The 24076-nt window shown below is 35.4% G+C and overlaps 2 protein-coding genes across 5 annotated transcripts in view; both read right to left on the bottom strand.

Moving 5' to 3' along the window:
- The window catches only part of YEATS2 (YEATS domain containing 2), a 39532-nt gene extending 38847 nt beyond the window's left edge, over positions 1 to 685 (bottom strand). Inside the window, exon 1 of one of the 3 annotated variants that reach the window (XM_034439802.2) lies at positions 515 to 685. The gene's annotated coding sequence lies outside the window, so the exon portion shown is untranslated. Of the gene's footprint in view, positions 1 to 450 lie in introns of all 3 variants that reach the window. The other 2 variants (XM_034439803.2, XM_087872762.1) reach the window with 2 other exon arrangements.
- A 2706-nt stretch (positions 686 to 3391) lies between these two features.
- Positions 3392 to 23445, bottom strand: KLHL24 (kelch like family member 24). 2 transcript variants are annotated; one of them, XM_034439800.3, is made up of 7 exons: positions 23098 to 23445; positions 17078 to 18056; positions 16084 to 16268; positions 15019 to 15137; positions 12856 to 13044; positions 9764 to 9952; positions 3392 to 9114 (listed from the first exon to the last, which is right to left on the bottom strand). In XM_034439800.3, the coding sequence occupies exons 2-7, from the start codon at positions 17995 to 17997 to the stop codon at positions 8917 to 8919; spliced, it is 1800 nt and encodes a 599-aa protein (XP_034295691.1). In that variant the 5' UTR covers positions 17998 to 18056; positions 23098 to 23445; the 3' UTR covers positions 3392 to 8916. The 2 variants fall into 2 exon arrangements, with proteins under 2 accessions (XP_034295691.1, XP_034295692.1); XM_034439801.3 differs by lacking the exon at positions 23098 to 23445 and adding an exon at positions 21330 to 21750.
- Positions 23446 to 24076: the final 631 nt, after the last annotated feature.

The following is a 24076-nucleotide window of genomic DNA, read 5'->3' as shown; positions in this document are numbered from 1 at the left end:
TAGTAAACACAGAGCTGTTCTCGTAGCAGCACAATCCAGTGCAATCAAGTTATGCTTAAACCAGTTAAAATGAATAGAAACAGGTAAACATAACTCTACAATGGCATGGGCAACCCATGTGTTTAACAGGAAGTCCTACTGAATTCAATGGGAACTTTCAAGAAACGTAGTTAGTCTGCAAGGTTGCAGATTTAAAGCATGCTCCAAACAAGAGTTCACCAAAACTCAGCGTTTCTCCTTCCAAGTAAACGTGGGTTAGGATCTGACTGCAAGATAGGCGTAAAGGGGGGTACTTCGCTTTTCCAGTCCCGAAGCCCAACGAAGTTAAGACACTGAGCAAACTTAGTCGGCTCTTTCAAAGGTAGTTGCCTCCGGCTTCTTGCAAGAGCCCCCCAGCCTTTTGCCAGAGTCGAGCCCGAGCCGGAGGGGGCGCTCGCCAAACTCACGCACCAGCCTGCCCCTTCTCAGCTCGGGAGGGATAATGCGGGGCTTCGGCTGCAACTGCACAACTCACCGGCTTGCTTTAAAAAAAACAAACAAACCCCGGAAGGCCGCCGCTGGCAGTCCCTGATAGCATTAACCAACCCAACGCTCAGCGAGGCCACCACCTGCAGCGCGCAGCCGCCATCAGCTCCGTCCTCTCTCAGGGCGACGGAGGGGCGCGGCTGCGCAGGCGGAGAGCGGAGAAGGGGCGGGCATTGGGAGAAGCCCATGCCTGAAAGAGACGGCGGCGGCGGCGGCGGCAGTGGCGGTGCTGCACTGGTCGGTGTATTCTTGGCAAAGCCAAGCCCGAGAGCGGCTCTTCACCTACAGCATCCGCTGTAACTTAAACGACTTGGACTAGTGGCCAAGAAGACTGATGTGTGCCGCTTTTAATTTTTCTTCTTCCGGGAGTTGGGATTTTGTTTAAGGAGTTTTTTAAAATCTTCAAGTTGTATCACTAGACTTCTTTATAGTATCTTTTTTTGCTGGCACTATTACTCTGATTGTGATTATTAACCGTACTCGTTGTTAGCTGTGTGGGAATGCTGTGTTGAACTATTAAAGTGGTAACGTATGATGAGCAGGGAGACTTTTCTGCTCTCCCAAGTTTTCAGAATGCCAGAAAAACAACATCTGAAGCTTTCCAGCAGCAGATACATAGGAATGAGATGAAGACGGCGACCCGCAATTTACACACCTTGTAAATTTTATTGTTGCCTTGTCCTTCATTGGCCATCGTTTTCCTCCTAAGATATGTCCTTTAAAAATTCCAGGGACCATTTTTCTCAATTCATAATGAACTTCTATGGCAATGAGCATTTGAAAATAATATGAAAGTGCTGGGGAACTGCCACCCAAGAGAATTGGGCTCATGCTGGGAATTAGTCTTCAGTTGTGTAGCTACAAAACACTTAGGGCTGACACACACCCCGCCCCTTCCATGGGATCTTATCTGTTATCCCAAGAGAAGTCTGGGGAGATTCTTGTATTATAGGCAGAATACAATAAAGTAGTCATCTTGAACGCTACATATGTGAATCTGGTTGCTTGTGCCTGACAGAAATAAACTACATCAGTAAATTCATCCAAAATTCTACTGATGTTCTCATGTATACTTAGGTCAACTGCAACCAAAGAAATGCAGATTGTAATTATTTATACACATATAAATGAAATATATCAATTAGTGTAAGTTAATATAAATAGTAAAAAAATGTGCTGTTTATATTCTAATCATTTTTGCCAATTGTTCTAAAATATAAGCTGAGGTAGAAATGTGTAACGTTTTTAAAAGTTTAGTTGTCAAAATACTTTAACTGAAACTCTGTTTTTCAGACCATTAACTTTTCCACTATTTTTAAAATTTAACTAAGCTAATGCACCTCATTGAAACTATTTATGTACATAACCTAAGATTTTATAAATTTGGGTAATGAAACAGCTGCAAGAAAACAAGCAATATCAGAGAGCACCAAGGACCCCTGATTTCATAGCTGTATGGTGGTTATTGAAGTAGTTTTTATACAATTTATGAATATATTTGTCTAGATATTGCATTGTTACAGTACAGTCCTTCACAACTTTCTTCTGTGCAATACTTACTCAGTTAAGTTTAAACATGAAACATACTGTACTAAGTGAAATGTACTTCCGACGGGGATAAATTAATACAGTCCAATAACAATTTGTAAGGTTTTTTTATATGGTATCAAGGCCAAATGTTTATGTTGAATGGCTTGAGTACATGGACAAATGTTGAAGAGGATAGTTGATGTAGATGTTGGAGGTTGATTTGTTTGCTTATCAGCTGCTTGTTACTGTGAATGTTTGGGCAAAACTGTGAGAGTTCACAGGTTAAAACATCTTTATAGCAGTGGGGCTAATTGTATCCTCCATATTGACTGACAATAGCTATTTGGGGCCAGCTATTTCTGACAGCCAATATCTAGGAAATTCCAAGCAGTTATTTGAGGTTGTGATGATTTTTGACATATGTGTTTGAGATAGCAATAGCACTTAGACTAATATATTGCATCATAGTGCTTTACAGTATTCTCTAAGTGATTTACAAAGTCAGCATGTTGCCCCCAAAATCTAGGTCCTCATTTTACTGACATAATACAGAATTTAAATGGAAATCTAGCGTTCATTATTATAAATCTTCTACTTATGAATAACATCGCTATTTGGCCTGGTTGGAAATTGAAAGCTACAGTAAAATAACATTTATCTTTCAAACTAATATAATATTCTGGCAGTGATATTGCTTGCTATGGAAAATGTAATTTTCCCAGTTGAATTAAGATCTTTTAAACATTAGGAACATGTTTCCCTCTACAAGAATTGAGAAACTTGTGACCATTGTTGTTTATATGGTAGCATGCTCTTTAAAAAAACCTTTAAATATAGACAAAATGGCTGTCCCGTTGATTAGTAGGATTGAAGTACCTTTTGGAGATAAAGTTGTACTGTTCCTGACATCTCAAGTTCTTTCAGTCTTAGCTGTTTTTTGATATTCAGATGGCAGCCGCACCAAGGAATAGCTTTCTGTAGCTACTGAAACAATTCTTTCTTTCTGAAACAATTTCTGCCATATGATTTTTTTTAGAAGTGAAAAATGTGTTGGCTGGAATACTGAGTACTGCAGCTACTGGGAACATATTTTCATGTTGAAAATCCTGCACTGGCTACTAACGGTTTTCTGAATATGCTTCAAAGTACAAGTGTGTTTTCTGTACTGTCTTAGTGGTTAAATCCTAAATATCTGAAAGACCATCTGTTTTATTTTACGTTGCTTTTTACTTTTAGGATCCTGTGTAATTATAAGAAAAGTGGGATCTAAATCAAGTAAGTAATAGACGTTTACATAATAAAGATCTAAATTTTTTAATAAAACAGAAAATCAGAATGATGCAAATTAGCAATATTTATTCTGAATTTGGCTTTGGGGCAAAGATTACACTAAAATGGATTTATTTACAACATTCAGTTCTTTGGATTAAGTATACAAAATAAACTACAACCAAATGCTTTTCACCCTCACATATCGCTACAACCCATACATAGTAGCTTTAAAAAGCATCATTTATAAGCAATCATCAAAAAAATCACACATACTTATAAATACATACACATAACATTGAAATATCTACTGATACACTCCAGTATTATAATACAAGCTAAAAAAAACAAATTCAATTGAAGATTATTATAAAGCATATTGGTAAGTACAATAAAAATGATCAAACTATTAGAATTACTGTTCCTAGTTCAGTGTTTTGTGGTATAACTGAAGACTTCACTCAGTAAGTTTCACGAGGTTAGCTGCCATCTAACCTGTATATTTCTTTAAATATTCACAAAACAATTAGTTGAGAAAAGTGTGGGTATTTTTAGTGTTATTGTTCAGCTAAATCCTTCTATAACACAGGAAATTTATAATGGATAAATTTTGTATCAGAAAAGGTGAAAGGTAGCTTGGTCTACCTTCATGTAACTCAAGATGGCTAACTCCCTGTTGTAAATTTTCCATGAGTTTTAAACATGATAGGATACATGACGATGCAGTGAAATAGAATATGCTAGAATAAAGATGGGTAGCTTTCCAAGAATTGGACTTTGCTGCACCTTTCCTTGATCAGCTAGAAGATTGCCTGGGGATCTCACAAGAAGTGATAGATTTCTGGTCATTTGGGCAGGATTAAAGGTATAAATAGAGTTTAACTCCTAGAGGCCTTCTGCTTCCACTTGGTATTTATTTCAAAATGGTATTTTGAAATAAAACAAAAATCATTCTATTAACATAGTCAGGTTTGTTGGGCTTTTGAAAATGGGATGACGGGTCATGTGAGGCATGTATGTTGTCCAGCCCTGTGCTAAATTTTCCGGGAGGTGCTCATCTCAAATATAGGTGGCATCTTTTAAGAACTAGGTAACAGTGTATTTAAAAGTATTTCCAGGACTGCATAAGAACCAAATACTGCAGCCACATAATTCAGTGACCAATACGTTTTCTGAGTTAATATTCATCTACTTTTAAAATATTGCATGCAAATAAAGTTTTGTTTAGTATTATCATGCTGCTGCCTGGATTCCAACTATTTTGGAATCCTTCACAAATGAAAGAACTTCCTTAACAAAGATCAAGCAATCTGTGAAAGATGGAGGTTCAATTGGAGGGTCAGTCTCTACAGTGAGTAATTCTTTCTCTGCATTTGACACAGTCATTTCTTTCAATTTTAATGTAAACAGAAAAAAGCCTGTAAAAATCAAAAGCACAAGCAGGTTGCTTGTTCCAAAAAGCCAAGTACAGAATATTACAGAATAGTACAGTTTTAAATACATATTAAATATGTGTTTTGGAAATAGTAACACAAAACATTTTTACTTACAGTATAAAGCAAATACACAAAAAAATGCAGTCATGATTAGTTGCTGAATGCTTTGAAGGGGCCTAATGCCCCTTTGAAGGGGCTATGCCTTCCAGAGAGGTTGCATGCTGTATCCCAGCTGCCTGAGTGTGCATGTTGCATATCCAAATACTTCAGCTGGGACTTACTAACAAAACAAAGCAGCTGTGCATGCACACAAGTGGAAATGGCTTTTGAAGCAATAATTTACAAAAAGATTCTTTAAGGTTATGAGGTGTTTCCCTTGAGCTACTGAGTTTTTAGAGAAGGGCCTTATAAATGCTGTGCTACAAAAATACAGCTATATATGGCCTTTATAGATATGAATCTATGGTGTAAGACAACTGTTATTAAACAATGGGCAACTGTTTCTATATTCATAATTGAACTTTAATCACATTAAGATTCAAATGTAATACATAAGGCTGCAGAGAGATCCAGATTAGAAGGATTAGATGTGATTTGAAATGCACATCTTTTTCTGAAGACTCATACCAGCTTAATGCAGTTATTCTGAGAGGTGCTATATGTACACACTTGTGTGTGCTCCATATTTTGCTCTTTGAATTCATCTCTCTATACATTTCTGTAATACAGGTAGTCCTCGACTTATGACCACCATTAAACCCCAAATTTCTATTACTAAGCAAGACAAGTGAATTTTGCCCCATTTTACAACATTTGCCACAATTGTAAAGTGAATCATTGCAGTTATATTAGTAACACGGTTGTTAAGTAAGTCTGACTTCCCCATTGATTTTGTCACATTGCAAAAGTTGATTACATGAACCTGGGACACAACAAACATAATAAATACAAATCAGTTGCCAAGCATCTGAATTTTGATCACGTGACCATAGGAATGCTGCAACAGATATTAAGCATGAAAAACTGTCATAAACCACTTTTTTCAGTGCTGTTGTAACATTGAATAGCGTCTGTATCAGAGGTGTCAAACTCCCGGATGTATTATATGCTTGCCATGCCCAGTTTAGCAAAGGGGAAAAAAGTCGTATGGCACATGACACGAGTTTGACACCCCTGCTCTAGATGAACTATTTTAAGTCGAGGGCTACCTGTACACTGCAGATCAGGAGAGAAGTTGTTAGATTAAGGTAATTCCTAAAAGTTTATTAAGAATCCTGACTTTATTCAGTGGAATTTTTTTCAATAAGAAAATCTATGGTAATATTGGATATATTTGATTTAACCAATGTAACAGCATCAAAATGCAGGCCAGTGACTGTAGTTTTAGGAAAAAAATCCAGTATATTGCAATAAAACCAAGTAAACTATAGATTATATACATGTAGTGATTCTTACTTAAATATGTAAATATCTAGTAGGTGATTCTTTTCCTGCCTCTGTTCCCCTTTGAATTGCATTGAGTGGATTTAAGCAAAACAGTAAGCATGCAAAATTAAAGTAGAAATAACCAAAATGTAAAATAGGGCAAATTTCCTGTAGATGGCAAGCAAGATTTATTTGGCACAATCTATCAAGCTCTTAAACAAGTGACATGCATTGATTGACATTTTCAAACAGTTATTTGCAACTTAATTTCAGAAGTATAAACAGGAATTTTTTGAAGTTAATTATGATCAAATATGACCCAAACAGTAGTTGAAAGGACGTTTTAAGGGGGAAAAATATCTTCACTATAGCTGAAAATAAGCAAGCAAACATGCCAAGGAGAGTTACACATACCATTACCATATGCCTCATTTTTAAATGGAACTTTTCCAAAATAGATGCCAAGAAAAAAAAGATACTATTAAGTTTATCCAGTTGGTTCAGCCATTTAACTTTGTACATTCAAAATATGAATGAATTCTTTGACATAAATTTTAACATAAATCTGCTGCCAAGTGATATATTTCATGCAAATGTAGCAATTTTGATGGTCAAGGGTCACACTAAAATGGATTTTGTAGGATAAAGGAATAAAGAGTTACAAAGCAGGGGAACATTTTTCATATTTGGACAAAAGGATGTTTTAAAGGAATTCATGGAGTTCCTAATTTTTAACTTTGATAGGACTTGTTATACAAAACTCCATAGTTTTTATTTGCTCTTGCCCTTGAAATGGCAGGGAAAATTGCTGTCATTTTTCATAAACAGTGGCCAGTTTTATGGACTGCAAAAGGAGATTCATAGGCAACAGGTTGACCAGTTCTCCCTTAATATATTTTTATTTTACTGGTGAAATGTGGTGCATTTATTTTCACGAACAGAATAGCTTCCCAATGAAATCAAGAGGGGGAACAACTCCTTTGATTTCAATAAAAATCTATTCTTGTCCCACTGCTGGAACAAAAAGACTTAACTGGATTTCTCTAGTCACAGAAACCAAATTCATTGAACTGTTAATTCATATATTATTGAAAAATTACAACATGTATAATCTACTGCACAGCAGCACAAATGCTTCCAATAATGGAAGTACTGTATAGCCAATGCTAAAAGTATTTAAAGGCACCTACCTATTGCAAACACACAAATATCTATGAGAAAGCACTCAGTAAATAATTAATTTTGAGCCATATCCTTATTAAAACATTTGATGAATGTACACTTATATAAGATTCCAAGGCACCAGAAATGTCACACAGTATATAATAACTGCTTGAAAATCAATTAGAACTATTTAATCAGGCATATTTTTCAGGGAAACTTGTTTTACTAAGTTCCTGATACGGTTAAATGTTAGTATATGTGGGAGATTAAGGCTTATAGTCTAGTCAAGCAAATGTATGTTGGCTGAACATGACCAGATATAAAAATGGAGATGTAAAAATAATATACATAACTTACCTATGTCAGAATGTCCAAGGAAAATTCATAATATTCACAGCAGTATAATAATTATGTGGAAAATATTCAGGAAGCAAACGATGTACAAAACGGCATAATGAATTTTCCTTGTAAAACATGTTCTTGTACTGTAAATGCTTATCATACAACTACTGATCACAGCAATACACAACACAAAAGTGCTGGTAACATGTATACTTATCATTTTCACACCTAGAAATCATGTTTTAATATGCATTTTCTACACTAAAATATGTCAAATTTATTCAAGTTGTACAGGGTATGCTACAGGAAAAAAACAGAATTCAGAAAATGATCCTTGTCACAGAGAGATGCTACCTGGAAAAATATTAATAACAGGTACATGACAGTTGTTTTTATTCTTTAATAGAAGACAATGATTAATCAACTGCGTGTTTATTGGTTCTACTGTATCTTAAATAAAAGCTCCTTACTATTTAATTTTTTGAAATCTGAAGTTGTTATTTACCAATTTGGGAACAATGCTGAAGCCCAATATAGTGAGTGGCAGAGTTTAATCCTAAATATTGCTTCTTAGGGCTTCTAATGGACAACTATGATGTGATCTTTACTATACATAATTTCAGATGGAAAGTAACTAAGATGTTTTAAGGTCTCATTTAGAAGTAAAATAAAAAATAGTCACATACCACATACTAAAAAATAAATAAATGAAACACCCCTTTAACTGAGTGATTCTATATAGATGGACCTAAATATTTTTAATATGCTTTCTGATGAAAAGTATTTCATGATGCAAGACAACATTGACGTATATTATTTTCAAATATTCTAAAAATTATTCTAATAGTGGTGCTATAAATTCAATTAATGAAAGAAAATAAAGGACAAATATTACTGAAACCATTATATAAATCATATATAAACTCAATTTTTCACATTGATAGTAAACAGTACTTATCACATTGAAAATATGAAAAATGCAGGTAAAACTATTTGAAATAAACTTGGAAAAAATACAACATGGACATGAGCATGATCTATTTAGTAACATCAACTGTTAATGATTTCAGAAGAAGTTAGAAATTATAACTATGGGAAATATTTAACAATCAAGACTTTAAACACAACAGTGTTTCTTTCCAGATGACACTTTGGAAAAGGCTGCTTTCCTGTTTTTAAAATGAATCCTACAAATTCTGACAGTAATATGAGCCTGATTTCTTACTCAAAAATTCTTCTTATCGTTGTATCTGTGAATAGTCACGCAGCCATGGTATGATACTGGTCTGGGCATGGCAGCTACTCCAGTGATGATACTTGTTGCAGGGTCATAACAAAGAATAGTATCTGTGGCTTCTCCATTTTCTCTTCTCCCACCAAGGATATAGATTTTCCCATTACAGACCGACATGCCACAGTTTTCCTGATCATCATATCAAAAAGAGAAAGTGTAAATTTATATTACAATAATTGTTTTGCTAGAAATGTACTAATTTCTTTTGTAAATTTCTTTTCTTAAGCTTGGGCTTGGTATATATTCCCTGTCAATAAACTTGTGCAGCATGCTTTCTAAGAAGTATTTCTGCCTCTTATAGATATCAATATGGGCAAATTCTAAATCAATCAATTTTTTAATGAAAACACTCAAGTATCAAGCTCAATCCAAAAATGGTTTCTGCAAACTTCCAGGACAGCAGCATCCTAATACTTTCCAGATACTTCAAGTATTCTTATGCTGAATTATATCTTTAAACCAAAGTTTCCCATTTTGTGCCTTCCAAATAAAGTATATTGGACTTCCATAATTTCTCATTGAAGTTCTGATGCTAGCCAATAAATCCAGTATATTTGGAGAGAGCTAGATTGGAAAAACCTGCTTACTTCTGTAAATACAGCATGATGACAAAATTCACTTTGCCATTTGGAATAAAATCCCAATGCTCCAGTATAAATTTCATAAAAAGCAAACATGTATCGTAGACATAAAAAGCTTTCCTAATTTTGCACTTAGTCATTTTATTTTAACATATCTTTACTTGTACATATGAGCATTTTTAGTCCTTAGATGTTACCTGTCTGCTAAATGTGTTCTGCACATGCATCCAATAATCTTCAACTGGATCATAGCAATATATCGCTTTTGTGAGTCCTCCAGCAACATAAATGAGATTGTTTAATGATACAGCTGTAATACATCTCTTCGCAATGGGGATTGTTGCACGAAGGAGCCAAGAATTAGTATCAGGATCATATGACTGAACCTTAAGAGAAGGAAATACATGTTAGTTTTTAGCACATTTTCGGTATATTATATAATGCTTATAAATTCTGCTCTCTTTGATTTTTAACATCATTCACTAAGTGATGTAATAAATGATGAGCAATCAAAGATTATCCTTCATTTACCATAAGAAATTATAAAATTTGCATACTTTTTTTGGTTAGTTAGCAAGTATAATTGTTTAAAAATAGAAGATGTACTTGAATGTCTTAATGAATCAGTTTAACCTGAGAAGAATAAGATTTGCCTTTACCTGGGTTTGTACATATTCCTACCTCACCTTCTCTAGCAAGCTTTTTTTTAAAATTCATTGCTATTCAGTATGTTATCTGGATCCAACATACTTAAACTTATGGTTTAAAATATGTTTTAAAATATAAACTTGAAAGCAAGTCAGTTTCAGCATATGATAACACACAGTTTCTTTAATTTGTGAAATTCTGAAAGGAAAATATTTTGTCCTGGGGATAGAGGTGAGGAGGGTCTCTCTGTCTCTCTGTCTCTCTCCCCCTCCCTCCCTCTCCCACAGCATAAATATTGAACCACAGCATAAATCTGCCTTGGCATTTTTTTTTTCCTCCTCCACAGTCATGATGCTGTCTTTACCTAATCTTCCCCCAAGAGTAAAATAATAATAAAAAAAAGTTATCCTTATTTGTTGTACTGCTATTAAAAAAATTCCCTTTAAACCTTAAACATTTAATGACAGCTGCAAAATGTGTAAAATGTATTATGTAATATAATTCAAAAATAAGTCTCACAAAACAAAATTTGAACAAGAAGTTTAAGATTGAAAATATTCTTTGGAATAAACAACCAATAAACATCATGATTAAAATTTTGATTTTAGAAAGTTACAAACAGACCAAGGCTCCAGAAAAATTTGAAATGAGAGTTTGGATTTTATTATAAAGAATCCTTCCTGTAAGAAAATGCTTTTTTTAAAGTAAGATTTTAAAAATTGGACACTAAAGGTAATTAAAAATTATAATTAAAAAGGAATAGCCTTGATTTACAATTACAGAATGGAGCAAAATAGTCTAACTCACATTATTTTGAAAAATGGACTCAGACGTTAACATTAATAGTGTTATCAGAGACATCTGACTCTATGGAGGGACTGTGACTAAAAAATGTTACGGAAGAGGAACAGGTTTTACAAGACAAGACTGAATCTGAGTTGAAGGTCGATTTACAAATGTCATTCTTGACATGGAAAACTCCAAAGTCATACTAAGGAAATGGCTGGTGTTTAATAATTAAAAAGGATATGCAAATAATAAACCAAAAGGATAATGTGGATAATTTTCCCATGTTGAATTTATAAAACAGACTTGTTAAAGTTTGAAGAATTTTGTGAGAAAGGTCAAAGAAAAAAATGAAAACAACTTTTGAAACATTATTTGAATAAATATTAAGATTGTTAGAAATAATAGGAAGGAATGAAAAATTATAAAATATAAAGCTCTGTGACACATATCCTGCCCTGCTGGGGTGAGGTTTTCCCCCATCCTTCTATGATTCTGCAAGGGTCTGAACACTCTCCTGGCTCTCTCGGTTAGTCCTGAGACCCAACAGGGGACTACCACACTGGAGGCTGCATTTCCTGCTTCCCTTCTGCCCATCTTTTAATTCATATTGTTATAGATTTTTAATGTTTATTTTTATTGTTTCATTGCTTTGCTATTATGTTTACCTGTTTTATCATTTTCTCCATTTTAATGTTATAAACCGTCCAGAGAGATGGACAGTTAATAAATTTAACAAATAAATAAAGTTGGTTTATTCGACCAAAGTTAAAGTAGATATATTGCTATTTCTGGTATCTAATGGACTGAAATGGCCTAAAATGATCGTAATTTATTAATAGAGAATAGTTGGAGTATAGGAAGGAATCATTTCTTATTTTTTAAGAGGAAGTGATAAGTTGCTAAAATTGTTTACATTTGTGAAGAATTTTTCTTCACAAAAAATATGTATTTCACAAAAAAGAAATATGTATTTCTTTTCATATACTATATTCTTACCTTTATTTCTTTTCTATTTTTTCTGCACCTATTCTTTTTATTCTTTCATCTTGGTATTAATTTTCCTATTGTAGCAATAGCAATAGGACTATTGCTTATATAAACTTATATACCACTTATAAACTTATATACCACTTCACAATGCTTTATAGCACTCTGAGCAGTTTACAGAATCAACATATTGTCCCTAACAATCTGGGTCCTCATTTTACCAACCTCAGAAGGATAGAAGGTTGAGTCAATCTTGAGCTGGTGAGACTCAAACTGCCGAACAGCTGACAGCCAGCAATCAGCAGAAGTAGTTCTGCATTCTAAGCACTGCGCCACCATGGGTTATTATAATATTTAATAAAATTAAAAAGTATGTGTGGTAAAAAAAAAAAAGAGTCAAAAATGAATGGTGATGATTGACTATGAATTTTATTCACAAATGAGAAACCACTAGGACAGAAGTAGATACAGATGATCTGGTCATCCAAGTGAATAAATGAAGATTGAATCAGGAAAAAGAAAAGAAAAGAAAAAATGAATGAGCTGAGAAGGGAAAGATCAAAAGTCAGTTAGATGGTGGTAGTGAGTTCTTGAAAAAGAGGACAGAAATTTAAACAGAAAAGGAATATATGAAGTGATGCATGGACATAGAGGGAGCAAAAATGCTTTGCAAGGATAGAAATTATGGAAAAATAGTGAATGATATAGTGTTAGCTCTATTTTTATTTTGTTATTTCAGTGTTTTAATTTCATTACCCTCTCCTTCTTTTTCTGCACTTTATACAGGGTGATTTACCTCCACAGGTATACACACGTATATTTTAAAATATTACTAATGTGAGAAAAATTAATTCAAATACCAAACCTTATCAGAGCATGTGTTATCATCTGGACCTCCACCAATCACAAACAGTTTGCCCACACAGCTGGTAACTGCTGGAGAACTGACAGCTTCTTTAAGTGAAGCTACCTCTGTCCACCGATTGGAAAAAGAGTCATAGCACTCTACACTACTCAGCCGATTTTGCCCATCATATCCTCCAACCACATACACCTGTTAGAATATTGAAAAATGTTATCAGCATGTATTTATCCTCTAATATTTTTAGGAACACAAATGCAAAGTTACACAAAACCTGAAAGTCTTCAGATATGCCTCGACTTTTCAAAAACTTACGTAAGATTATCGTACCTAGGCTGCAAAAATCCACATAATCACTGTGGTTGCTAACATTTAAGGACTTACTTGTATTTCCATGCTACTATCTTATGGTTGACTGAAAGCCCAAAAAGGGCATCCCAGTTTAAGATATGAAATGCACCCAAATGCATAAAAACTGGCAACTGAGAGCATATTATCATTATTACTTTTAATGGTTTTATTCTCTCCCTCCCCACCTCCATTTATTTTAATTGGTTCAGCAGCTGGGTGATCTTTGTGACATCAGCCACAATACCTCCTTCTACCACCTAGTTTGGTTACAAAAGTTCTTCTCAGCGCACACATAGGAGCTTCAAATACCCCATGTAATTGTACAGGATAATTTGCACAAGTTTATTATTTATTTATTATTATTTATTAGATTTATAGTTCCTACCGGTAGTAAATAAAACTTATTACTTATAAATATGCATACACACAACCTCCAAAATAACAACTATGTATTTTTTAAAATTGGAAATAAGGAAAAGACTAGCAACAAATCTTAATTTAAACCCATGCTTAAATTAAATTAAATACAAAGCCCATGCTTTATATGCAAATAATCCAAAGTTTGAATATTAACATTTCCAAGTAATCTGCTGACTGAAATGCTAAGATACTATTAAACAGTTTGTCTTAATACAGATAAGGAATAACATTTTATCATGATCAAATTAAAATTCACTTCTCGCTATGTAGATGCAAATCTTGCATTATGACCCAACATTTTGCATCATCTGTTCTCAGCTCATCATTCAGACAAGCCAGTGGTACCCAACAAGGCAAATAAATACTTTTAACTTTAAATAACAGATAATCTTATAACCACTTATAACCGCGGATGGTTTTCTATAAAGTTGAAATAATGTGAGAGGAAAACTACTAATAGGAAAAAAACTTATTGACACATGGTTTAACAGCAGGGTTCACATAATTCTTGGGATAGGATCGGGTCAAACACATACTTCAGATTTAATGATATTGAATTTTAAACAGAAAAAACAGCTTCGCATTAGAAAGCATGACCCAAGGTATCAAAGAGTTTGGGGAAAGTGGTCAGTTTTTTTCCCCAATTAAAAAGTTTATATATATAATATTATAGTATTATATATATAAACTTTACATATATAAGTTTATATATATAATATTATACCCATATTAGGTATAATATATTGCCCTTGATATTATCATCAGAAAATATCTTAAGATCCCAACAAAAAAGTTTATTTGCCCATGTGGATCCCAGGACATAAAAAGCATGTGTTATTGTTCTACTAATAAGGACATTCATAAAGCCTATCTTACTCCTGGCTTCATCACTACCCAGGAAGAACATGCAACACTTCACATGACTTCAAATTCTCTTCAACTCGGACTATATCAAATATTATGCAGCAGCAGAAAACAGAAAACATGAAGCACAAATTTATTCCATTATTTATAACTTCATTTACTTGCTGACTATCTTGACGTTATTCGATATGTTGTTTTATTTCATTATCTTTAGCAATATTTTCTGTTTCGGCCCCTTGGCTATTAAAAAGTATGTACGTGTTTATGTATGTGTGTGTGACTGTGTGTATCAAAGTAAGATATAAGTTAGGCTGTTTGTTATAAATAAGAAAAGCCTGACATTGAGAAACCCATTTTCTATAGCAACTGTGCATCAAATGTAATGTATACAGTATATCAACAAATCCGAATGTTAAAATGACATGTTTCAACAGCAAACCTCACCTTTAAGACAGAGAATTCAATGTGATTTTGGGTGTTTTATTGCAACCATACTCCAGAAATTAAGTATCTCTAATAAAGATCCCTTACCTTACCAAGGAGGACAGCCATTTTATGACGCCACCTCCCTTTATTTAGAGAAGCGACTCTGATCCAAATATTAAGTTGAGAATTATAAATCCACACATCACGGCTATTGATTCTTCCACCTTATTTAAAAAATAGAATTGATTATTATTATATAAGTATTGTCACTGTTGGGTCTCATTGTGGAAAATGCATTATTATGTTACAGGTAGAAAACTTTTTTCTCAGTGTCAAATGTTTGAAGTTTGAAATGCTCTGCTATGAATCTGACATTGTTCTTTCAAGTTAGATATGTTGCTTTGACCTGTTGGGAAATATTTCAGGTTTAGAAAGCTTAAAACATCTGTTTTGAATACAAAATGCTGCCACGGTATTCAAAATGACTACCTCAAATTCAAAATGTTTCAATGGGAAATGCTTTGCAAACCTCTAGTTTATATTACTAAAAATAAAATGCAGAACAATCATATACTTTCAAACGTCTTGACCATAGACTAATGGATATAAAACTTTTCTAATCAAGGAATATTTTCTGGAATGATATTTCAGTGGAAACCATACCAGATATACAGGTTCCCACACTGGAAGTTGGACATTCCCTATAATTGAAATCAACATATATAAATCAAGACGACTTTTCAGTTATTCAGAAATGGATACATAAGTCACCTCTATGTTCACTTTATTGAGCTAGTCTCTAATGCACAAATAGATAGTAAAATAGATTGGACTATAAGACGCACTCCCCCCCCCCCCAAAGTGGGTTGAAATGACTGTGCATCTTATAGAGCGAATATTGCGGCAGGGGGATGGGGGTTGGTGTTCAGCTGTTCTAGGCGGTGGGGATTGCCACCTGTTCGCTGCCAATTGATGGCAAATTGTCAGCGGCGGCAGCGAATGGGCAGCGGCGAAGGACAGATTTTTCTTCTTCTTTTCCTCCTCTAAAGCTAATGTGTGTCTTATAGTCCACAGAGTCTTATAGTCCGAAAAGTATGGTAATTAAAAAAAGATGTTAAAATAAGTTATTTTTCTATTACACCTCCCCCACAAATAATATAAAATTATTACCTGAAACAAGGATGTCATTCCTCAAAGCACAAACTGCATACTCAGATTTTGTAAATTCTGGTAATTTTGCCAGGGATTTCCACTCTCCTGTCATTGGGTCATAACATTCTGTATATGGCAAATTAAATCCCCCAACACGCTCACAACCTCCAACAACAACTATAACTTCAGAGTAGCCAGTTGATCTATAAATACAAAATATATTTATACTTTAAATATTTTAAAATTTTAGCAACAGTACTTAAAATTGATTGAAACATTATATTTAAGAACAAGATCTCAAGTCTTGCCCACTAAAATAAACATTTGGAAAAGATGATCACATTAATCAAATAGTGAGGCAAGAAAAACTCTTCCTAATGTACAAACACATTTGAAAACAGTGTTAAGCAACCTGATGATTTCCAGATATACACCTTTACTGACTGATAGTACTGGTTCAGTTAATAAGTAAACAATTAGACAGAATGAATTTAAGTCAGTATATGAATGAGAATAGAATTGAGCAACCAAGCACACCAGCTTGATTCCTTCCACTTGTGACAATAGTGAATTAAACCTGTAAACTCCATCCAAGCTGGCACTCTCTAGATTTTTTGGACTGTGGCTCACATAGGACAACATAAGTAGCAAACAGCAATCATGAGATTTGTAGCCTGAATGATCAGGTTGCATCCCCCGCCCCGCTCTCCAATTTACAAGATCTGCAAACCAGGATATATTACTTGTTACACTAATAATAAAGGGGGTGTCTTGATATATGATTTGATAAAGAGAACCAATAGTTAGGTTTTTCAATTCACACATAACATTAGACAAACCATGAAAGTATGTTCTAGATCTACTTACTCCCTTTAGCATAGGGAATTAAATGGTAGTGAGTGAGCAGCATATACACTTGCTTTTTCCAATGTGCAAATCAAACTATTAACGTTGTTAGCTGAACAATATTATTCTGGAATGCAACAGACAGCTACACTGCAGATCATCTTACCTTCGTGGTCTAGTTCTTGAAGACATCATTTCATTTCCAAGGACATGGTACCTTCGTGCTTCATGCAACAACTGGTAACATTCAGGTGAGTTTTGGATCAACTGATCTACTTCCACTGTCTGAACAAAGTAGTTAGGATGTAACAAAGGCAGTCTCACGTGTGTGAGAATTTCTTGTAGAACTGAGCGCCTGGATTCCACAGCCCGGTAAACCCAGTGCATAACTGCTTCAAATACCATCTCCTCTTTGCTTATTACCAGTTCATCACTGCAAATGTAATCAATAAGTTCATCTTTTCCAAGCTCAAGAAATTCTTCATGCTGGGCCACATCCTCAAAATTTTGCAGTGCAAAAGTTTTGCATTTTGTAAAGAGTGTTTTCAGAGAGTGTGTATCGGCAAAACGTTGAATTCCTAGACAGTTACAAGGATCTAGCTGCTCTTCTAGGAACTTAGCACATGCATCACGCAAAACACTTATTTGAAAGAGACTTGACGTTTCAAACAGGTACTGCACATTATCCGTGGTGATTTTTACTTTGCCTGTATATACATATTGTAAAAAGCAATCCATGGCTTCAGCAAAAATCCCATTAATTTCTACCAACATCTCCCGACTTTCTCTGTGATCATTGCAAAACATAGCTCTGAAGTAGCTGCTGCAAGCTGAAAGAACAGCACGATGACAAGGAAATTCTCTGCCTTCAACACAGATTATTACATCTGTGAACAAGCGACTGTCACGAAATTCATTGAAGACCTGAAGTATGTTTTCGGCATGGGATGATCCAGAAGAAAAATCAAAGAACTCATGGCCTGATAAAGACTTTGGGTCCATTTCAAAAACTTTACGCTTAGTGACTGGGGATTCTTGGACCCGACTATCCCCTCTGTTCAATCTGCGCCCCAGTATTAGTACCATGGTTACATCAACTGTTCATGCAATCATGGAGAAGAGATGTGATGAATATTTTCTTGGTGCTAAAAATAGATATTTTAAAAATATTTCAGTTTACAAAGGACATTAATACACTAAGTAAAATAATGGGTCATCCATGCAATAGGACTATAGTCTTACTTAGTCAAAAGGAGCAAACGATTTCTCAAAACTAAACTTTGTCTTAGAGCTATTTTGCTAAAGTAACCAATCCTAATATTTCTTTAGCACAGGAAAACTTTACAGAATATATTAAATGAATGAAAGATCTTTGAAGGGAGATTAAATACCATTACACAAAGAGGTGTTTTGGGGAGGGACAATCATTTGCAACTTCATCCTCACAAGCATCACTTTCACTTTAGCATATACATTTAATAGCCATCAAAATGGGATATATAGAAGCTAGATGGGGACAGTTTTGTATCCAAACATCTTCATTCTCACACAGGACTCACTATTTAATGACACTAGTAATTTTTCTTTATAGATTTCTGGTGGGAAAACTGGGAAAGAGAAAGACAAAGAAAACCTAAAGAATTCTCTTGGAAAAAATGCCTAGTTACTAACCACCCTGGTCAGCATAAGCTAACAGGGCTTTAGCAATTACAAATAATTCATTTTAACTGTATTTGGTATTGTAGAAAAAAATATTATCAATAGAATTAGTGAAGATACATGAGAAACATTTGTGTTGTAACATTTGAAGATTTTCTTAAGTAGACTGTAGTGAATTTAGACATGAGGTTAACTATGCTTACTTATTTGTCATTAAAATCATGATCTGAGGGAAAATAAATATGAAATAGTAATCTAGAATATTTTAGAAGCCTATAATTGGACTGTTGATATATTAATGATCACTGGCAGCCATCCAACAATTGAGGCAAGGTAGATAAGCATAAGGGGAAAGATTAAAAGTCTTTTCATTTAGTCCTATCCCCATCAACCCATGCAAATTGTAACAATTCTACTTAACAAAAATTAAAAGTTAACAAAAATTCATTCCTGTAATTTCTGAATTATTAAAATGGAAGTTCCTTCTTAGTTTAACACACTTGTTGCATTAACCTGAACTCCACTAAATCCTGTGAATCTGAAACAATGTGAATATGTTAGACATGGATGTTTTATTTCAGTAATCAACGGACTGAACTAGATAAGTGTGTTTCTTTCTGGAAGACATCATAACCATTACCCACAGTTGTAGAAATTTCATAAGGTTAAGAAAACAAGTAATCTTTATTCAAAAGTTTTCTATTCTAAATGTGCATAGACAGGATTTAGACATAACATTTATCAATGATTTTTAAAACTACAGTTATTGAATAAACAACTGGGCTAACAAAACACCCAAAACACATATTTATTATGTTAAAGTGATGGTTGAAATAGATCAGTGTTGCTCTAGCTGGTGATGCAAGCATATCTGGGTAGAAGATGACTTCCTTTTCCAAACCAGCTGTCTTGTACTTTTCAAGTAAGAATAATACTATTCCTGAAGTCATTGTATTGATTGGCAATAGATTTCTGGGCTTAATAGTTAGCTGATTTTTATATTTAAAACTCTTCATGACAGGCAAATTAGTTTCAGTTTAATGATTATGGAAGAAAGAATGTGGATAGCCTAAAGCCGTGATGGCGAACCTATGGCCAGAGGTGGCACGCAGTGCCCTCTCTGTGGGCACGTGAGTGGTTGCCCCAGCTCAGCTCTGCTGCGCATATGCGCGCGCCTCCAACCAGATAGCTGGTCTTTGGGTCTCTGCTGTGCATGTGTGGGTGGGGGGGCCCACACATGGAGGGGCGTGCACACATGCGCCACGCAGGCATTGCATTTTGGGGGTTCAGGTGCGTGTGCATTCGGGCACTCGATCCGGAAAAGGTTAGCCATCACTGGCCTGAAGCATTCTAAATTACTTCACCACAGAATTAAAACGATAAATCTCACTTATCAATTCCATGCCTCTTTACTCCCACTGTAGTTTTTGTGAAAATACTACTTTAGGTAGCTTGATTTTACCTACCAAATATTGCACAGAATTAGTACAGTCCTCTTATAATCATTAATGAGATTAGGCAAAATTACAGGAACAAAAGATGATTACTTCCTTTAAGTTTGTTTACTTCTTCATATTCATCTCAAGTTAGCCCTGGAACTCTCCTTTCTTTCCTGGGACATAAATTTTAAATTACCTCCTTAAGGTATAACTCCTTAAGAGGAAGCAATTGTATTTTTTTCTTTGTTGCTCTAAAAAATAAAAAAAAAGTAAAGTCTTTTTCCAATAGAGCTCAACTCCTGTGACTTCATGGACATGCAGTAGTTTTCTTGGTATCAAAGCTTTAGTGAGTTCTTGCCTCACTACAGCTTTTTTCAGCGCCCCAGTCTAATCTATAGTGCTAGAATTTCCCATTAGTTTCTCATCCAAACATTGAACAGATCAATTATGGAAACTGGTATTATATAAAATAACAAAATAACGGATATTAAGTAGTGCAACATTACTGCTGTACATTTCACCTTGAGTCAAATTAAATAATTGCTAGGTAGTCTGATGTAGTGGTTAAGGCACCTGATTAAAAACCAGGAAACAATGAGATCTATTCCTGCCTCAGGCATGAAAACTAGCTGGATGATTTTAGGCCAGTGACTCACCTCACAGGGTGGTTGTGGGAAGAGAAAGAAATATTGGACGTTTGCTGCCTTGAGTTTTTATAAAAAATAATAAAGGCAGGATAAAAAAAAAATCTAAAAAATAAAGATAAATTCTGCCAACTATAAAAATGTACATTTTATGGCTCTTTAATTTCAACTGGAGACCAAGTTTGATGTAATGGTCAAAGCATGGTGCTAGAAACTGTTGAGATTGTGAACTCTACTCTAACCTTGGGTAGTAATTATCAGCTAGGTGACCTTGGACAGTCACTTTCTCTCAGTCTTGGGAAAGAGGGAGGCAAACAACTTCTGAAAAACCTTGCCAAAAAAACCTGCAGTGACTCATCCAGTCAGCCTCTGAGAAATTGACACAATTGAATGGAAGAAGAAAAAACCTTTGTTTTATAATTTGAAGCTTTGCTACTTTTATACTATTTTGGGAAAGCAGATTCAGATTCTGTTGGTTTGCAAGAAGCTTCCGAGATTACTTTAATTCATTCTTGCATAAAGTTTATAAAAACTTGAAAGTTTATAAAAACTTTATGCAGGCAACCCAGCTGCAACAATTCTACTGCAATTCAATGTATTATTTGAAGGGATTTCTAAAACCATACAGCGGAACAAAAGGAACAAGTCAGGCTCATATACAGGGTTTCCGCCTTACAAAATTGTAGCTCTGCACACGGTAGGTAAACGGTGTACATGGATAGTTTCGGGATGACTTCGATGCCATTAAGTTACACTTTTGCGTTCGTGTTTCTGAGCGTGTAGGCGGCTCGATAACTGCAATTCCACGTTGTTTTCCTGCGGGCCATTCGGGATTATAGAGATAAAAGCCTTTCGCGGTTACGCCAGCACCCCGCTGACCTAACAGACGAAGTTCTTAGAAACCTTAAACGGAACAGGACCGTCTCGTAACTCCATATCAACGCCACCAGCTGTTACACAACTGGCCTCGAGTCGAACCCGAGCAGCCGCCAGGCGAGCTCGCACGAACAACACAAGCACATCCTACAATTCACCTTCACCCGAACAGAACAGGAGACAAGACCCGCCTCCCCGCATTTTATGTCCAATTAGAGAATGTACTTTTTCAAGCACGCTCACTTCTCCCTTCGTCTTCAGCTGGGGTGCGCTCCAATCAGCAGCGACCTTTCCTTCAGTTCTCAAGATGGAGAAGGAAGCTGCGATATATTGGGGAGGGAGAATCAACTTGGAAAAGACTCGTTTGGATGGATGTCCACTTTTTATCCTCTCCTTTTCTTTCTTTCTTCTTTTCTTTTCCCTCATATAGCTCATAATAGTTATGCATAACTCCTTTAAAAAAATGTCGACGGCTTAAATGTTTTTGAAGCTATTTCTATCCTCCCCTCCGGAAAAAATGGTCTAGTCCAGTGGAGGGACCAGCCAACAGCCACTTCGCCAACCGCCTCATGGGGGAGGAGAGGGGGGTGGGGGACAAATTCTAAGAACCGGGATATTGATCTCCCGGGAATATGTCGTTGAGCCCGGGAAAGGGACGACAACACAGACTGCTTCTTTATAGGCTGTGCATTTGCCACTAAACGTAGAAGGGTCACCAAACGGGACTTCTAGTTACTATAATGCAGTTGGGGGGGGGCGGGGGGAAACAATGGGCGAACTTCCCGATGTTCTCAAAAATAACCCAAATCTGCTGGCCAAAACTTTCTAATCGGTCCAAACAGAAATAGAAGTCCAAACCACTAACCGAAGTACTTGGAAGCGAGAAAAAGGAAGGGAAAAGACAAATCTCTAGATGGTAGATCTGTTTTAAGTTTCTAAATAGGAAAGACCCCTTAAAAGAAGACGCAATCTAGCACTTTACAAAGTCGCCGAAATCTGTGTCGCCAACCGTGTAAATCCACATTTACGCATTTTAAAAGAAGTGGTCGAGAAGGATTTGCGCGCCTCACCCGCCACCGCCGCCACGCATATTGTTTTTCCACCTTCTGATGAATCCCACTTCCTTTCTCGATGCGCAAACAAAGCAGTCAACAGCATTAACGGTGTTGTGATTTGTGCTTATGTGCCTTTCTCGCGCTACCAACCGAAGAAAGAAATCAACGCTTGTATCATTTTCTCTGGCCACATAATATCGAAGGATTTTCCCTCCTCCGCAATGGCAGATTTTAACAAAGAATCCCTTTGCGTTTAAAACTCCATTAAATTGCATTTAGCACTTTTTCGCGAAAAGCGAAAGAATGGGGGCAATGCTGGGGTGGGTGGGGGTCATCTATTTTATCATCGGGCAAGGAGTGTCAGCACTAAAATCAAGCCTAACGGCATTAGTATCGTTGTTTTGAATGTGTTTCTGCTGAAATAGAAATGATCACCCGGCCCCCGATGACATTTTTGGCCTCGGGGAATTCAGCTCAGTTCTCAGCGACTGAGTTCACAGTGAAGACGTTTACCTGTCTGTCGCTTTTTCCTGGAATTAAAGAGTAGCCAGCAGCAAGCCTCTTGCTTCCTTCTCCTTAGCCCGCTCGCCGCTCGCTCTTTTTGCCTTTTTCAAGTTCGAGCTCAACTCTAAACAAAGAAGACCCCAAACATGTGACCTCTCAGAGTCAAAACAGATGATGTCACGGACTTGCTAGCCAATCTCAGCAGGGCCGGCGGAAAGTCTTGGGAGATGTAGTTCTCTAAATCGAATGGTTTGCGACGCAATTTCATCTGCCGTTGTTGAAAGAAGTAAATTTCCTCTTACAAAACTGAGAGATGCATAACTTCATTGCTGTCGAGGCGATACTGCGTGATGATTTCTGTATAGGCAGACAGGGGCAGCTTTAATTTCTTAAAAGTTTGTTTCTATTGAACATAAAAAAAAACCTGCAGCACTATAAAACACTATATAGTGAAGAAAGAACATCTAACATAATGTAATGATTAAAACAAGCTAAAGAGTGTCGAAAGAAGAAAACTAATTAACAAAAAAAATTAATACAGATGAAACAAATTCATTTCTTTTCTTATTATTAAATCAACACATGAGAGACACATTGTATCTTCTTATTGTTAGAATAAAGAGACTTTTCAAAAAATTAGATAAGCTTATATTCTGGATCCTTAAAATCAGGAGAATAAGCTTCTTTCTATTTACATAAAATTATCCTTTTTGTTGTACCACATGCTCGAGAGCAAAGCTCTTGAGATGACAAATTCCATATCCTTTAGTATTTCTCCCCAATATTATATTGACATACACAGTGATTTGAAACCAAAGCAAGCCTGTAGCTGGAGAAGACCAGATCTATGAGTTAAAGAAACTTTAAGTTTCTTACACCAACATAAAAAATTTAATGCCCATCCCTTTTTAACCATTCTTTGAAAGTTAGCATTAAACCATATTGCTTTACAACTTCAATAAACTTTTTTTAATGTATTGCATAATTA

Source organism: Pantherophis guttatus, chromosome 6, assembly GCF_059756535.1.
Source record: "Pantherophis guttatus breed Tessera chromosome 6, ASM5975653v1, whole genome shotgun sequence".
Classification (NCBI taxonomy): Eukaryota; Metazoa; Chordata; class Lepidosauria; order Squamata; family Colubridae; genus Pantherophis; species Pantherophis guttatus.
This window is presented reverse-complemented; position numbering and strand designations above follow the sequence as displayed.

What these genes read in the sequence shown, in the direction of transcription:
- KLHL24 (XM_034439800.3), bottom strand. Translation starts at nt 17,997, where the DNA reads ATGGTACTAATACTGGGGCGCAGATTGAACAGAGGGGATAGTCGGGTC. An exon ending in TCAAGAACTAGACCACGAAG is followed by an intron (nt 16,269 to 17,077) that starts GTAAGATGATCT and finishes TTGTATTTATAG; the next exon opens with ATCAACTGGCTACTCTGAAG. An exon ending in GAATGACATCCTTGTTTCAG is followed by an intron (nt 15,138 to 16,083) that starts GTAATAATTTTA and finishes TTTTTAAATAAG; the next exon opens with GTGGAAGAATCAATAGCCGT.